General features: G+C 37.4%; 1 protein-coding gene across 3 annotated transcripts in view; it reads left to right on the top strand.

Moving 5' to 3' along the window:
• The window catches only part of LOC5572014 (serine proteinase stubble), a 143,356-nt gene extending 137,117 nt beyond the window's left edge, over positions 1-6,239 (top strand). For all 3 annotated transcript variants that reach the window (XM_021846423.1, XM_021846422.1, XM_021846421.1), the window contains exons 5-6: positions 5,338-5,487; positions 5,561-6,239. In XM_021846423.1, the coding sequence (XP_021702115.1) occupies positions 5,338-5,487; positions 5,561-5,857 (447 nt within the window). In that variant the 3' untranslated portion in view covers positions 5,858-6,239. The remainder of the gene's footprint in view (positions 1-5,337; positions 5,488-5,560) is intronic.
• Positions 6,240-17,891: the final 11,652 nt, after the last annotated feature.

A 17,891-nucleotide genomic window follows, 5' to 3' on the forward strand; every position in this document is an offset into this window, starting at 1 on the left:
TCCAGAACCCCACTCAGTGCCGTCAGTGCCAAAAGTGGGGTCATGGTACAAAAAATTGTCGCATGGACGCTAAATGCATGATTTTCGGAGGTTCTTCTCACGCTAAGGACGTCTGTCCTGTGAAAGAAGATACCAGAAAGTTTGAATGCGCCAATTGCAAGGGCCCTCATAAAGCTAACTTCTGGGAATGCCCTTCACGCAAAAGGGTCATTGAGGCTCGTGCCAGGCAGATGAAAGATAATATCCGTTACGATAACGGTCGTTTCCGCAATTTGCCTGGTAGAGTATCGAACAATGCTCATTTTTCAGTTAACGATCGCTTGATTAGGAATCATACCCACCAGGAAGATCATAATCATGCTCATTCACAAAATAATTTTAATCCGACGGGTAGCCGTTCGAATCTTTCAATTTCGAATGTATCTACCCACGGTAAATCCTTTGCCGATATCGTAGCAGGAAATTTGAACTCCTCCCCTGTTCGATCCATGGGTACCCATTCTACTTGTTTCAAATCAAATGGAAAAAAAACCCTACCGCCACAGGTAATTCCGCTTCTTCGTCTACCGGAAATTCTAATGGGAATTGAATCTAATAATTGATGCAATGTTCAAAGCCTCCACTATGACTGAAGTAGTCCAAGTAGGTGTAAAATTTACAAATCAAATTGTTATTGGATTACGTTTTTCTAATGGATCCAAACAATAATTTAAATATTTTAAATTGGAATGCTCGTTCTCTGAATGGTAAAGAGGACGAGCTGTTTAATTTTCTTACAGCTAATAACGTGCATATAGCAGTTATTACCGAAACGTATTTAAAACCTGGATCCAAACTCAAAAGAGATCCTAACTTTTTTGTTTATCGTAATGATCGACTTGATGGGGCATGTGGGGGAGTTGCAATCATCATTCATAGGCGTATAAAACATCAACTGTTTTCGTCATTTGAAACTAAAGTATTTGAAACTTTAGGTGTTTCTGTTGAAACACAGTTTGGTAAATATACTTTCATAGCTGCCTATTTGCCTTTTCAATGCTCTGGACAGCAAGTTAATTTGCTCCAAACTGACTTGCATAAATTGACTCGCAATAAGTCAAAATTTTTTGTCATTGGTGACTTTAATGCCAAACATCGGTCATGGAATAATTCTTAAAGTAATTCCAACGGCAGAATTTTATTTGATGAGTGCTCTTCAGGATATTTCTCAATTCAATACCCTGATAGCCCCACATGTTTTTCCTCTTCTAGAAATCCTTCTACGATTGATTTAGTATTAAACGACTCTATTCATCTTTGTAGCCAATAAGTTACTCATGCTGATTTTGATTCTGATCATGTCCCTGTTACATTTCAAATATCCCATGAAGCGATTCTCAATCCTATCAGCTCCACTTTCAATTATTTACGAGCCGACTGGAATATATATGAAACGTTTGTTGACTCTAATCTTGATGTTAACATTTCCTTAGAAACTAAACTTGATATTGACAATTGAAACTTTAACAAATTCCATTGTTGAAGCCAGGAACATTGCAATTCCAAAATGTGAAGTAAAATTTGAATCCGTGATTATATACGATGATCTTAAACTCTTGATCCGTCTTAAAAACGTGAGGAGAAGGAAATTTCAACGCACTCGCGATCATGCTATAAAAATTATATGGCAGGATTTGCAGAAAGAAATCAAAAAGCGTTTTGCTCAATTAAGAAACAAAAATTTTGAAAATAAAATTTCTCAATTGGACCCTGGCTCTAAGCCCTTTTGGAAATTATCTAAAATCTTGAAAAAACCTCAGAAGCCTATACCGGCATTGAAAGAGGAAAACAAATTATTACTAACTAATTGCGAAAAAGCTCAAAAACTTGCTATGCAGTTTGAAAGTGCGCACAATTTTAATTTAGGACTTACTAGTCCAATTGAAAATAAAGTTAATCAGGACTTCGAAAATATTATCAATCAAGAGAACGTTTTCGAAAATGCCTGTGAGACTGATTTGGAAGAAGTGAGAACTATTATTAAAAAATTCAAAAACATGAAAGCTCCTGGCGATGATGGGATTTTCTACATCCTCATCAAGAAACTTCCAGAAAGTAGCTTATCATTTTTAGTTGATATATTTAACAAATGTTTTCAATTAGCATATTTTCCTGACAAATGGAAAAATGCTAAGGTTGTTCCAATTTTAAAACCAGACAAAAATCCTGCAGAAGCTTCTAGCTATCGTCCAATCAGTTTGCTTTCCTCCATCAGTAAACTTTTTGAAAAGGTTATTTTGAACAGAATGATGGCCCACATCAACGAAAATTCAATTTTTGCCAATGAACAGTTCGGATTCCGCCATGGACATTCGACCACTCATCAACTTTTACGTGTAACAAATTTGATCCGTTCCAACAAATCTGAAGGCTACTCTACTGGTCTTGCTCTTCTAGACATAGAAAAAGCATTCGACAGTGTTTGGCATGAAGGTTTGATTGTAAAATTAAAAAACTTTAATTTTCCAACATACATTGTTAGAATAATTCAAAGTTATCTGTCAAATCGTACACTTCAGGTTAATTATCAGAACTCCAGATCTGAAAGACTTCCTGTAAGAGCTGGTGTTCCTCAAGGCAGCATTTTTGTTCCTCAAGACAGCACCTGAGTTACCTCAGGGATGTCAAAAATCTTTGTTTGCGGATGACACAGGCCTCTCCGCCAAAGGACGAAGCCTGCGTGTCATCTGTAGTCGATTGCAAAAAAGTTTGGATATTTTTTCTTCATACTTGCAAAAATGGAAGATTTCGCCTAATGCTTCCAAAACTCAACTAATAATATTCCCACATAAACCAAAAGCTCTTTATTTGAAACCTTCAAGTAGACATGTTGTCACGATGAGAGGGGTTCCAATAAATTGGTCAGATGAAGTTAAGTATCTAGGGCTCATGCTAGATAAGAATTTAACTTTCAAAAATCACATTGAGGGCATTCAAGCCAAATGTAATAAATATGTAAAATGTCTCTATCCCCTTATTAATAGAAAATCAAAACTTTGTCTTAAGAACAAGCTGTTGATATTCAAACAAATTTTCAGGCCAGCCTTGTTGTATGCTGTACCAATATGGACTAGCTGTTGTAATACCAGGAAGAAAGCTCTGCAGAGAATTCAAAATAAAATTTTGAAAATTATTCTGAGACTACCTCCCTGGTATAGTACCAATGAGTTACATAGAATATCCAATGTTGAAACATTGGAACAAATGTCAAATAAAATAATAAATAATTTCAGGCAAAAATCGTTACAATCTTCTATTGCCACGATTAATGCGTTATATGTTTAGGTTAAGTATATTCAAAGCCTTTTTTTTTCTCTTATAAGCAGGTGAAATCTGAGCTGCTACGGCAAATGAAATGTTATATGTTGTTAACAAAATGTTAATAAAATCTTAAATTTGTTTTACCAAATTAGGATGATAGTGTTGTCTAATAACACAGAACACCTAGATATAAGAAATGAATGTAATGTTAGGAAAGATACTAATAAAGAAATTAAAAAAAAAAAAACGCCACACGAAAAAATTTTTAATGGACTTTAGTGGATGTTTCGCGTGCTGGCAGTTTCATAATGTTAGCGATTGTTTATCCTGTCCAGCTTTTGGCTGAAGTCGGTGTAATTTTTCATGATTTACAATTTCCATAACGAGCTCTTTGCAAATGAGAAAATTTACCAACAAAAAAAAGATCTCTCAAGCTTTTTAATGCTATTTATTTTGGTTGATGGACAAAAGGTCGAAAGACAAAACGTCGAAAGGACAAAAGGTCGAAAAGACAAAAGGTCGAAAATTGTTTGCTTGGAGGGAAATTACAACCACTCAGAAAGCTAGCGTCTTAGGCAAAATTGTTCAGTAGTGAGTATTATCATTATTCTGGCCGAGAGATTTAAGATTTAGCCATCACTCGACGCTAGTGAGCATGAAATTTTGGTTTTGCGAATTTCTCGACATCCTATCTACTTATAAAGAAAACGTCTTCGGCGAAATTGTTCAGTAACTCAGGGGAAACCTTTATTTGAGCCAAAAGACTCGAGATTTAGTCAGCAGGCGGCGCTAGTGAGCATGAAATTTTTGTTTTGCAGGTATCTCAAGATTCTAATAATCTGATAAGGTAGCGTCTTTGGTAGAGTTGTTCAGTTGGTTTCCAGTTATCATTATTTTAGCGAGATGATTTAAAAAACAAAAGTTTCATACTGGTGGCAAAATTTTAAATCATTCTTGGCTCACTGAATAACTTTACGCCATCATTCTAAGTGGTCAGGTTCCTGAGTCAGTCACAACAACAGTTTCATGCACACCAGCACCGTCTGCTGGCAAAATTTTAAAATTCGGATAATTATAGCCATTGACTAACAGCTTCATCGAAAACGCCACCCTTCGAAGTGGTCTGAATGCTGAGATATTTACAAAACAAAAGCTTCATGCTCACTAACACTATCTGGTGGCAAAATCTCGAATCTCTTGGCTCAATTAATGATAGTTCTTCTTCTTTAATTTCTTCTTGACACTTCCTCACTGGGAGAGAGTCTGCTTCTTAGCTTAGTGTTCAATGAGCACTTCCGCAGTTTTTTTTGTGTGGCAGTTACGATGATACTCTATGCCCAGGGAAGTCAAGGAAATTTCCATTACGAAAAGATCCTGAACCCAGGCACCTTCAGCATGGCTTTGCTTTGTAGCCGCGGACTCTAACCACTCGGCTAAGGAAGGCCCCAAGCTAGTTCTAGAGCTGCTGAATAACTTTGCCGAAGACGCCATCTTTCCAAGTGGTCAGACTACTGAGATAACCGCAAAACAACCTTGCACAACCTTCTAAATCATCAGGATCTAGAGGTATGTTCCAAAAGCTACATTCATGTCCCCCCGGTTCATGTAGTGCAAGTTAAAAAAGCGCTCCTACCGGCCAAGTTCTCAACTAAAAGGATGATGCTCAACTCCTGATGGTAGATCGTACTGAGTACTGAAACTTAGCCAAAGACAGCATTGTGCTGTGTTTTAACGCATACGAAGTATTCAACAATTGTATATCAACACATTGTGAACATTGTGAATTTTAGCGAAATATATTTGAAACTGGGACTTCCTTAGCCTAGTGATAAAGTCCACGGTTACAAAGCAAAGCCAGGATGAATGTGTTTGGGTTTGATTGCCGATCGATTAATGATTTTTTGGTAATGGAGATTTTCTCAACATCCTTGGGCACAGAGTATCATTGTGTTTGCCACACGATATAAGAATACGAAAATGGCGACTTATATTATAGTTTACAGGAAACGTACTAATATATTTCCCCCATTCCCACAGGTCAAACTGGATCGGAAGGTAGTGTTCCGGCAGCACATCCTGCCGGTGTGCCTACCGCCGAAGCAAACCAAACTGGTGGGTAAGATGGCCACCGTCGCTGGCTGGGGTCGAACGCGGCACGGTCAAAGCACAGTTCCTTCGGTGTTGCAGGTCGGTTGTCGATCAAGATTTATTTCTCCAATCTCTAGTCATCATTTACCTCAAACGTGTTCATTCTTTCCAGGAGGTCGACGTAGAAGTGATACCAAACGAGCGTTGCCAGCGGTGGTTCCGGGCGGCTGGACGCCGTGAAGTCATCCACGATGTGTTCCTCTGTGCTGGCTACAAGGAGGGAGGTCGTGACAGCTGTCAGGGCGATTCTGGTGGTCCTCTAACCTTGTCTTTGGAAGGCCGCAAGACGTTGATCGGTCTGGTGTCGTGGGGAATCGGATGTGGCCGGGAGCATTTGCCCGGAGTGTACACCAACATTCAGAAATTTGTGCCTTGGATCGAGAAAGTCATGGGAAAGGAGTATTCGTAGAGATCAGATCGGGAAGTGTTTCCACTGAGAAGCGAAGTGTGTAAATAGTCAAAACAAACTTTACTAAGTAGCATTAAGTGTTGGAAGTAGTTCACAGCTATACCATCTTAAAACGAGAATCGATCATTTACCATGATGTAAATTTAACGGTACACGCTATTATTGAAGCGGTAAGTTCTAGTAAGGAAAGTTAAACACAGTTTTCGATCGTCTGAGAGAAGAACGCAGCGCGGTAGTAATTTATTTGTAATTTATTTTCGCTTGAGTTCCGATTTGAGTCGCGTATTTAAGTGCTAGAAAGAAGATCGTACTGACATTACCATACCATGAAGTTTCTGATAGAACCTAGGTTAGTCGATAAATAAACGTATGTTTCGAAATAGAATGAGCTCATTTGTGCGAACTTGGAAAGAAATTCCTTTAAGCCGTAAACTAATGGGCAGGCCAATAGATGTTGTATGTTCCAAAAAGAAAAATCAGAGGGGTGAAATGGTTTGAAGTAGATAATCTTCAGGAAGTTTTTGGAAAATCGATTGATTTAATTTGATTCTAAATATGTCCATCATTCGATAAATTTACATAAAAAAAATAGTAAGATTTTTTGTAATATTTTACACTTTTATAAATTGTTTGAACTATTTTCAAAATTGCTTATTTACAAAAACACCATCTTTTTTTACGTATTTGAATTTTCTGTGCAGAATTATTAATCATATAATGAGTATCAGAAAATAGTAAATATCTTAAAAGAAAACTACAAATGATAAGTAGTCAAAATATACATATCTGTCAAAAGATAATCAATAACAACTGAAATAAAAAGTACAATACCTACTCATATCTTCTTTTATGAAACTCTTTACCATACTCTTTTACTACACTTTTTTTTGTTGTAAATTAAGGAAGAGATTATTATAGTATGTTTAAGAAAAAAAACTACTAATTGAACTTTAACACTGTCGAGTGCTCGACTTACTTCATTTACGTTTATGATAATGTTTGTATCTTATAAATACACATTACTCTTTTAGTTCAATTACATTTATGATAATGTTTGTACCTTATGAATACCCTATATGGATAAAGTGGGAATTGAGAAGATTACGCTTAAAGTTTGAAGTTTGCCTTCCAATACAAATGTTTACAATTTTCTAGTACATTTTCCATCGCCATATTTGTTTGGTATTATCGCATACAGTACTCCATTGATCTTTACTGGTTTATGAAATCGCTTTTCAATGGAATAATAGGGAGTCGATGCCGGTTATGGACCCTTTGCGTATTATGGACCCCCTACAGAAAAACATAAAATCAACACTCAAAGCAACCTTATTCCTATGAAAATCCACCGGGGGAACTTCAATTGCATTGTTAGTCAGCAGTTTCAGGCAAAATATTTGGTTTGAGGCGCAGTTTTGTAAATGAAACTACACAAGAGGGTCCATAATACGCATTTCTAGGTGGGTCCATAATAGGCACGCCGGCAGCGAGCCGGATTACATGGGAATCAAATGGAGGGTCCATAATAGGCAACGTCAAATTTGTAAACAATCCTATTATGGACCCCGGGAGGACAACAGTTTTTCAAATGTATATTTCTCTGGTAAAATCGTATGATTTTGTATGTTGCATGGATGTACTGTGAAGTAAAGACATTGAACTTATTATTAGACTCCACACAACGTATATCCGCCTGATATATAATTGCGGAAAGGCGTCGAGAATGAATTTCAGCTACTAAGGGGTCCATTACTAGCGTTGACACCCTATTTAACGTATCATAAAAATGGTTCTAATATCAAAAAAATAAAATGACACATTGTAGCGAAATTTATCACTATATCACAAAGCAGATTTTAGAATTAAAAATTTCCATATCTACTAAATTTGGGTCTCCTGAATCTGAAAATGATGTCAAAATTCTTATAACTCGAGTATTTGGTCAGTTTATTGCAAAATTTAACTTTGAAAATCTGCCTAATACGCCTAAATGTAGGCAATTTCCCTTTGAAATAAGCACATTATTTGAGATCAAACGGTATTATGAGCAAACGACTATATTTGCTATGCTGTATGGTATCAAAAATAAGTTCAGTAGTTCATAATTGAGCTTACTCGACATTTTTAACACTCAAAATTAACATGTAGGTATAGCACCACTGGATTGTTTAGCAAAGACATTTCCAGCTGTATTGCTTATACCTTCAAAAACTGTGAATTTTTCTATGCAAAACTTACCCGAATAAAAATGAAATAGTTTAAAATCATCATAAGACATCTATAAACTAGAAAACGTGAAATGTCTGCGTTGCAAATGAAACCTTCAGCATCCTTGAAAGGAGATGTTTTTTGGTACCGACTTGATCAAATTAGCCCCAGTGATCAATTTGCCTCCGGATTACGGTGTCGGTCAAAGGATACAAACTGTAGCGGAATTAAATGATCGAGTACTAAATTCGGGTTTTCGTTGAATCATGGGTACCTATTCCATTAAACAGCTCGAAGATTTATTATCAAATAAAGTGTGTTAATTTTTGTATGGGTACATAGTTAAGTATATAATAAACCATGAATGATTCGATGAAGAGAGGTGTTGGTCAATATTCAAGGTGGACATGCGTCTCTCTATTATATCCATAATTTTGAGTATCTTTGTGCTAGTCACAGTTACGCAGTGGGCGAAAAGTGCTGCGCCAAAAGTTATGCAGCACAGTGTACATGGCAACTTGCATGCAACTGAATCTCTCTAAGGGATCATAGGAGAACTAGGTACAACATGAACAGTCGAGATATAACTCGTCGATAATACCGTATGTGTACGCCCAACGTTTCGATTTAGTACTGATTGCCGTTGAAACGCCAAGAAAATCCCCGATTCAGCTTACAACAGTCGAAAGCATCCAACTTTTTCAATAAGGTTAATTTTGCAAAAATATATTCAGATTTTCGAATGGTATAATCAATACTGTTAAAAAAAGTCAGTATGAATATTCTTTCATTTTTTTTAGTTAACGTCTAAACAAATAACACTGAACAACAATTTCTCTCGGTTCGTGGCCGCATCTCTCCATCCGCGGTTCTGCCCCATGCTCGCCAAATCGATGCGCTCTTGATCCACCCACCTAGCTCGCTGCGCTTCACACCTTCTTGTACCACCCGGATCCGAAGCGAACATCATCTTTGCAGGGTTGCTGTCCAGCATTCTTGAAGGGCATGTTATCCTTCCAGATTCGGTCACCTTCTGGATACTGAGTACGCCGTAGAGTTGGGCGAACTCGTGGTTCATCCTTCACCGCCACACACCGTTTTCCTGCACACCACCAAAGATCGTCCTAAGCACCCGACTTTCGGAAACTCCTCCTCGAGCATCGTCCACGTTTCATGGCCGTAGAGGACTACCAGCCTTATGAGCGTTTTGTACATGCAACATTTGTTGCGGGTTGTGAATCTTTTTTGACCGCAGCTTCTTGAGGAGGCCATAGTAGGCCCGACTTCCACTGATGATGCGCCTCCGTATTTCACGGCTAACGTTATTGTCAGCCGTTCAAGGTAGACGAACTCGTCGACCACCTCGAACGTATCCCCGTCTATCGCAACACTGCTACCTAGGCGAGCCCTGTCGTGCTCGGCCCCACCAGCTAGCATGTACTTTGTTTTGGACGCATTCACCACCAGTCCAACTTTTGGTGCCTCGCGTTTCAGGCGGGTGCACTGGTCTGCCACCTTTTCAAATGTTCGGCCAACAATGTCCATATCTCCGCGAAGCAAACAAATTGACTGGATCTCGTAAAATTCGTACCCCGGCTGTTAAGCCCGGCTCTCCACATAACACTTTCTAGCGCAATGTTAAACAACAGGCACGAAAGTCCATCACCTTGACGTAGTCCCCGGTGGGATCCAAACGGTATTGTAAAAAAAAACTAAATGCATAGTGGGCTGGTAATCCAGTGCAATAAAATTTGAGGTGGGTAATGTCTATTACATTACCGCGGGGTTGACGTAGAACTACGATGATTAATAATTTGATTTGTCATGTGTATGAATTTGTAAGTGTACTAGTTTTGTACTGATAACATCCCGCAGTGTTATTTATCTGTAAGAGCATCAAAGCTAACAAAGCCATCGGCCCTTTTCAGGGTCATCAAATTAGTAGAAAAGAGTTAAAAGAGAAATATTTCCGACTTTATATATGACTTCTTATATTCCTAAATCAATTTCACAGCTTCATACAAAATTTCATTTGTCATGAATAATTTATGACTCAACATTTTGAGACTGTAATCGCGGACGCTGCTGCAGTGCCATCGAAGTGAGTGCTCAACATTCCACAACAATTGTAAAATAGAGTGGTATTTCCAACAGCGTCTTTTATGTTCCATATTTTGTGGGAACACTTTGATTAGCAAAATTATCACATGTAACAAAATTGCGACATATTTAGATGCTTTTGAAAAGACATTCTCATTGAACAATTGTAATAATTTTGGCACCCATGGATCAGAAATTTACCGTCATAATAAAGAAAACTATTGATTATCAATATCTCGTATTGAATATTTAGTTAATGTCAACCCTTCCAGCAATTCATGTTCGACCAATTTCTCACGCATTAGCATTCTCCGCAATTTTCAAGTAATTCTAAGCCCAACACATTTCCCATTTCCCAGATTGGTCGATCAGAAAGCGAAGAGCACAAAAGGGAGGAGCATCATCTGCTATTCTGAGGTTACAAAACATGCTTCCTTCGTCGGATTCAGTTTCATTCTGATTCCGCTTTCGAGCTGGTAAGAGCTCGTCCGAACTTGCTCAGCGAGAAATACCTCGCTGCTAGAAATCTGCTGAGCTGTCATTCTTCAAGCTGCCAATCCAGCATCTGGTCTGTGAAATCGCTCAAGATTTCTAGGTTGACCGATCCGCGCTTCTAGATTTCGCCTCGTGGTAAACTCGTGGTCACTGCAACCAAGCTCAATCGGCCCTTTTCTGGGCCAACATACGTTCATAAAAGGGTTTATTGGATGATATTTACTGATTTATCTATAATGATCTAAATATCGCGGTATACTATAATTTGGTTCACATAATTTACCCCACATAATTATATGAATTTGAGAATTTACCACTGCAGCGCCGTCGGACCGTCATAACATCATGCTACTCAGCATTGTATGGTATTGCTGTGTGCATTTGAAATGCAAATACCAAATGCGGGAACACCAAATGCGGTAAGATTTTCAACAAGGAAGGCGAAGTCAAAATTTGATTTTCTTTGCTAGGTTGGCGGTGATATGCATCATGGTTGCTAAGAATCCTTTGGTTACTTGGTGTTACCGCATTTGAAGTTCAGTTAAACTGGATTTGCACGTCAAACGCAAACAGCAATATTTCTAACAGCATCGTTGATTTATCATATAATGGGGGAACACTTCCTAAATTCTCGAGTATTAAATTGGAAAATGTATTAAAATTGCGACAGATTTTAAATACTGTTCAATAAACTGTTTCCTGACCAATTGTAATAAGCAACTATTGATCTGAAATTTTTCTACATGTTAGTCTATTGCGTTAATATGAGAAATAGGCTATATGAAATTGATGTCTTGGCAAGGGATGTACAAGATGAGCATTATGTATTAATTTTACAATTTCCGTACTCGAGAATTTTAGAAGCGGGGGCCGTGATGCTCGGGATGGATTGTCCTCCATGACTGGTCCTGGCTGGAAATATTCGTGGGGAGAAACTCGACCCTTTGCTGCTGGAATTTCATTAACAACTCTTTGGTAAAGCAGAAATTTCTGATAAAAATGAACTTTTTCAAAATAACTCTTATTGATTGAAATATTTATCAACAACTCTTTGTTAAGTAAAATCATCCTTAATAACTCTTTGCTCCATCGCCAAACCAAACCATTTCATTGAATTCATCAAGTACAAGAATATGAATGGTAAGGAGAGGCAGATGGTGTATATTTTGCTGGCGTTACTTTCCAACAGGTCGCCGGTTGGCGCTGACTACTAATCCGTCCACTGAATGATTTTCAGTTGTTGCTTTCGCTTCGTTGCTCTCTGGTTCCGTTCGCTACTCGCACACTGCTGTGGCTTTCACGCGCTCTTCTTTGCTGCTCCGCTGCTTGATCCGTTCGTTATGCCGTTCGATTTGTGAATGAGCTGGGAACTTTTTTTTTTTTTTTTTGACTTTAAATATGTTTTATTCAGATGTTTTTGGTTTTGTTACAATAATTTTTTTACAGGTTAAGTGGTTCAACTGTACAACAGTTATTCATCTTCGTTAAATTTTTCGAGCTCCGTTCACCGATGGCGAGTGGTGGGGCTCTCGCTTGGTTGTTTCGTCACTTCGTTCGCTACTCGCACGCGATTGGTTGTTGCTTTCGCGCTATTTTCGTTGATGGTGTGATTCTTCGCTGAGAAATAAAAACTGCATCTCTTTTGATTTTTCATGCAAAATGACCAACTTTGATAAACTATATCTCAGTTATTTATGGACTGATTTGAATGAAATTTTAACAGAATATCAGACATAACTTAAATTTTACCATATTTTTTTGAGTGATTTTTCCAATCACACGTTGAAAATATAATAATAACGGTTTGACTAAAAAGAATTTTTTGACGATTTTTTATGATTGACATAACTAAACATATTGAAGGAATAGCTTCATGGAATCTTCAGAAAAGTTGTAGATTTTGACGAGATGGATAAGTTTGTTGAAGACAGTTTTTGTGTAAGGCTATCAGATTTTAAGATAAAAAGTTTTGAATTTTTCGTCGAAAATTACAGTTTAGTCAAACCGTTATTACTTATAAACTTGTGATTGGAAAAAATTTCAAAAATATATGTTAAAATTCAAGTTACATCTGATGTTCTGTGAATGTTTCTTTCGAAAATATTTCCATAAATAACTGAGATCTAACTTTCCAAAGTTGGTCATTTTGTATGGAATTTCGAAAAAGTTGCAAATGCATGCGCATAAGTAGGGGCCTTCCTTAGCCGAGTAGTTAGAGTCCGCGGCTACAAAGCAAAGCCATGCTGAAGGTGTCTGGGTTCGATTCCGAGTCGGTCCAGGATCTTTTCGTAATGGAAATTTTCTTGACTTCCCTGGGCATAGAGTATAATCGTACCTGCCACACGATATACGAATGCAAAAATGGAAACTTTGGCAAAGAAAGCTCTCAGTTAATAACTGTGGAAGTGTCATAAGAACACTAAGCTGAGAAGCAGGCTCTGTCCCAGTGAGGACGTTAATGCCAAGAAGAAGGAAAAGAAGATGTGAATAAGTTCTCTGTTTATTCGACAAACAAGCTTAATATTTCATGGGTACACAACAGCAACAGAGTAGCGTACACAGGGATTTATTTGAAATCTGGAAACGTAGCTCAATCTTGAAATCTTGAGCGATTTCACAAACCAGATTCTGGATTAACAGCTCAGCAGGCTTCTAGCAGCGAGGTACTTCTCGCTAAGCAAGTTCGGAGGAGCTCTTACCAGCTCGAAAGCGGAAATGGAATGAAACTGAATCCAACGAAGGCAGCATTTTTTATAACCTTGGAATAGCAGATGATGCTCCTCCCTTTTGTGCTTTTCGCTTTCTGATCGACCAATCTGGTAAATGGGTATGTGCCAATAATGTGTTTTGCTTGGAATTATTTGAAAATTGCGGAGAATACTAATACGTGAGAAATTGGTCGAACATGAATTGTTGGAATGATTGGCATTCCCTAAATATTCAATACGAGCTATTGATAATTAATAGTTTTCTTTATTATGACGGTAAATTTCTGATTCATGGGTGCCAAAATTATTACAATTGTTCAATGAGAATGTCTTTTCAAAAGCATTCTAAATATGTCGCAATTTTGTCACATGGGATAATTTTCCTAATCAAAGTGTTCCCATAAAATATGGAACATAAAAGGCGCTGTTGGAAAAGCCAACTCTATTTTGCAATCGTTGTGAAATGTTGAGCACTCACCCCGACGGCACTGCAGCAGCGTCCGCGAGTACAATCTCAAATGGTTGAGTCATAAATTATTCACGACAAATGAAATTTTGTATGAGGCCGTGAAATTGATTTAGGAATACTAGAAGTTATAAATAAAGTCGGAAATATTTCTCTTTTAACTCTTTTCCACAAATTTGATGGCTCTGAAAAGAACCGATGGCTTTGTTAGCTTCGATGTTGTTACGGATAAATAACACTGCTCGGACCAGCAAAACTCAGGGGGCTTCTGGTATTTGCTCCTAACGGGATTGCTTCTTGACCACCAATGATGATTTCATCACGAGTCGAAATTTTGAAGCGCGAGTCAACAGCTCCTCGGCCGATGAAATTTGCGGCGGCGATGACGATGGCTGGGTGAACGCAAACAAGCGGTGAACCACAAAGCGAGAATGACTCGCCCGACCGTGTTCACAGTTCGACCGCAATTTCTCCTGTGGACTGCTTCCTCTTCTTCTTCTTGGCGGCGGCAGCGGTGATGGCTTTATCTTCGGACGGCATCTTTTCTCGCTCGCTCGACAGTTTGATTTGAGCGAAGCAAGACAAACGGGGGCGTCCTTCGCTATCGATGTCTGTGCCTGAGAAGCACGCCCGGTCAGAACAAGCCGATCTGTCGCCTGCTGAGATGCGAGCCAATCGGAGAGTGAAAAGCAAATGACGTCAAATTTTCTCTAGCCACCCCTATTTATAGATTTGCTTGAAATCAACGTTCTCTTTTAAAACAGTTATTAAACTATTTGGACAGGTATGTGGGATTCAGTAAGTAAACGACATGAAGCTTTGATGTCTTGGCTTTCGATTGAGATGCTAATCAAGAAATTTCGTTAAGCCAGCGAAAAGTTATAAACGTTTAAAATATTTCATGCCAACGTAACGCTCTTGGTTTTGAAATTCCAATTTCACTCCTGTATAGAGAAGAGAGACGTACTTCTACGTCAAAATTGAGAGCTTTTAAGAAACTCATTGAGACGCAAGTAGAGATCCATGACTTGTGAAAGTTTACGAGCAGGTGACCTTGCTGCAGTGAAGCAGTACGTACCGTTTTGATTCATATTATGAACACTTAAGGCCTCAGTGAAGTATAATTCATCAAATCAAAATAAATCATTCTGTATGATTCTTCCGCGTTATCGAGCCTTCAAAACACTTAGCTTTCGAATGGTGGGTGATTCATTCCACAACAAGAATAATTTTAAATAAATAGAATTGTGTTGACTTTTCATGATTCTTATACCGGACGGTTCCTTACTATTGCCTCATAATCCGGACACTTTGATTCGAATTCCAGACAGCTCATGAAAATCATAAATAGAAAAGTCAAATCATCAGTTATAATCGTCCGACCACTAAAGAAACGAGTAACGCAGTTAAGCATTATAAATTTTCATAGATATTCATGGGAAATGTTTATTAAAACGAGTCTCTAAAGTGAGAACTTTTGAACAGAAAAAATTGAAACATTTCATGTGAAATGTTTCCCATACAAAGTAATGTGTCCGGAATTTGAAGCTGTCCGTAATATGAATCAGGTGCGGGAATAAATTTTCTCGGTAAAAATTATTATTTTAGCTGACTACGCCCATTCATTCTTGAAACTACCATGGAATTTAAGACCAAATTACTATGGTTAGGGCTAGGACAGGACGTGATAGCTCAACTAGGTCTGCCCTGTTGTTTTCCAGACGATATCCTTAACGATATAAAAACCACTGCTGCCAATACCCTTTTCAAGCATATCTGAAAAAATTCAATCATCAAGTCTCATAATGTGACTGTTTCTTGCATGTTTCATTCATTTAGTACAATAGACGATGATGTCTCTATTTTAATTCAGTATTATAAACCAATGGAAGTTTTAGGAAAAATTTACACGATTTCCATCATATTGCTCTCAACTAAGTTTTTAGTATTCAATTTACCATTGTAGAAACAATTGCAATAAGTTTTACGTCGAATATTAATAAATTTGAAACAAATAGATTTCGTGATAAATTTCCAAACTCTTGATAAAAATTCCATATTATGAACTACAGTCATCTCTCCCTTACTCCCGAGTTAGGGAGGTATCGAGTTATAGAACACAAAACCAGTGCAAATGCGATCCAAGGGACCATCGAGGTAGCCATGAAAATCAACTTTTACTATGGTTCTCTAACTCGATATCGAGTAAGGGAGAGTTAACTATAGTAACACTTGCCTGGCCAGCAACAAAGTGCCCTGTGGCAGTCCAACTCAACGATGTGAAAGTAGTCCTTTGCCAAAACAACCAATGAAAAGTGGTCTTTTTGACAGGCAATTGGTTTCGTTTTTGTACTTTGACCTGACACGTTTTGTCACCACACCACACAACTGGTACATTGGACAGGGACAAAATGTCGAAAGACAAAACGTCGAAAGCAGTTATTTTTGGATAACGTGCGTTGCTAAGGAAAAAATATGGTTGCGATACGAGCGGTGTTGGAAACAGAAAAAATTTCTATTTTCATCGTATGCATGGAGCAAATTTTCAGAAAAATTACAATCTGACATGCGTTTCAGACGAGGAAAGAAGCAATGAAGCTCTGCGACAAACAAATTTAAATTAAAGTTTGTTGTATATTAACTCTCTCAGATGTAATGAAGGTGATGAGTATAGATGCGACTTGTCAGCTCACTCCTAATTTGTTCAATGAATTCTAAAATTAGTCGAATTGGACAAATGCAGATTATAACACAAACAGGAAATGATTTGAATCGTCCATTTAAACAACGCTATTCATTGGGTGCCAATTTGGTCTTCGAATTCAAGAATTTCTATTTGTAAAACAGGTAGTCGTAGATAGGGAAATGCCACTGGTTGCGTGTGACAGTAAAAATATATTCATAGAGGTAAGGTCTTATGACTAAAACTCAATTATAGAAATGACAAGAAAGCAACTTTATCAAATTCACAATCATTTTTTACAATTAGTAAACAATTTATTCGTTTCAAATTTACTCATTCCTTTGTCGGTTAAGTACAATTGAATTAATTTATTGATTTGCTAAACAGATTATTCATCATCAAGATATTAAGCAAGTTTTCCAATATGTCCTGCTGAATTGATTTCTATACATTGATAATTTATATAGTTTAATTTTTTAAACCCAAAATAATGAGGACAATACAAGCTTCAATTGATAAGTTCATAATTTCCAAATTTAGTGCGACACCATTTCATGCCTACTAAAGTCAAAAAATAGCATTATTTAAAAATCAGCATTTTGATGAGATACTTCGTTACAATTGTTGCATGTTATGGCTATTTTAAACTTGTTTTATTTTTCATTATCTCTTCCAAGCCCAGTTTAAAAATAACGGTATCACGGTGACAACATTGAAGAAGAATGTATTTTTTCGGTATTATCTGTTAAAACATTGTTTTGTATTGGAATTTTATGTTATTATTTTCGAATTGTTTTCCTATTCTTTATTATTCGAATAGATATACTTTTTTTTTCAAACATTCGCGTACTTTTTTGTTTATGATATTTTGACTCCTCGATTCGTCATTCTTTCGACGTTTTTGGATTCGACATTTTTTTTTCGACATTCAAAGTATTGGCATTCGATGTTTTGTCTTCCGACGTTTTGTCACCCAACCATTTTGTGAAAACATTGATGTAGATGGGGCTCCGGGATGCGGCCGACGTGAAGCTATTCAAATGGCAAAAACGAAATAAATTAAGAAATGTGCAAACATTTACATACATATTTTGTACATTCAAAAAATGTTTTCAGAAACAGATTCATTTTGTTGTTGAAATCGGAGGGTGCTTAAAAAGGAGCATTCCAAAAACAGTGCGTGCTAAAAAGGGAATCTCACTGTACTGCCCATAACTCCGTAACAGTCACATTCGTCATTTTTGACAAATTGGAGTTAATACCTTGGAGAGTTATCATATGATAAATACTTTCGATCAACTAATGAAATCTGTGAGATTGTTCTAGAAAATTCGAAAAAAATACCAAGTTGTTTTGTCACATTGGTAATTATAA

This window comes from Aedes aegypti, chromosome 2 (assembly GCF_002204515.2).
Source record: "Aedes aegypti strain LVP_AGWG chromosome 2, AaegL5.0 Primary Assembly, whole genome shotgun sequence".
Lineage (NCBI taxonomy): Eukaryota > Metazoa > Arthropoda > Insecta > Diptera > Culicidae > Aedes > Aedes aegypti.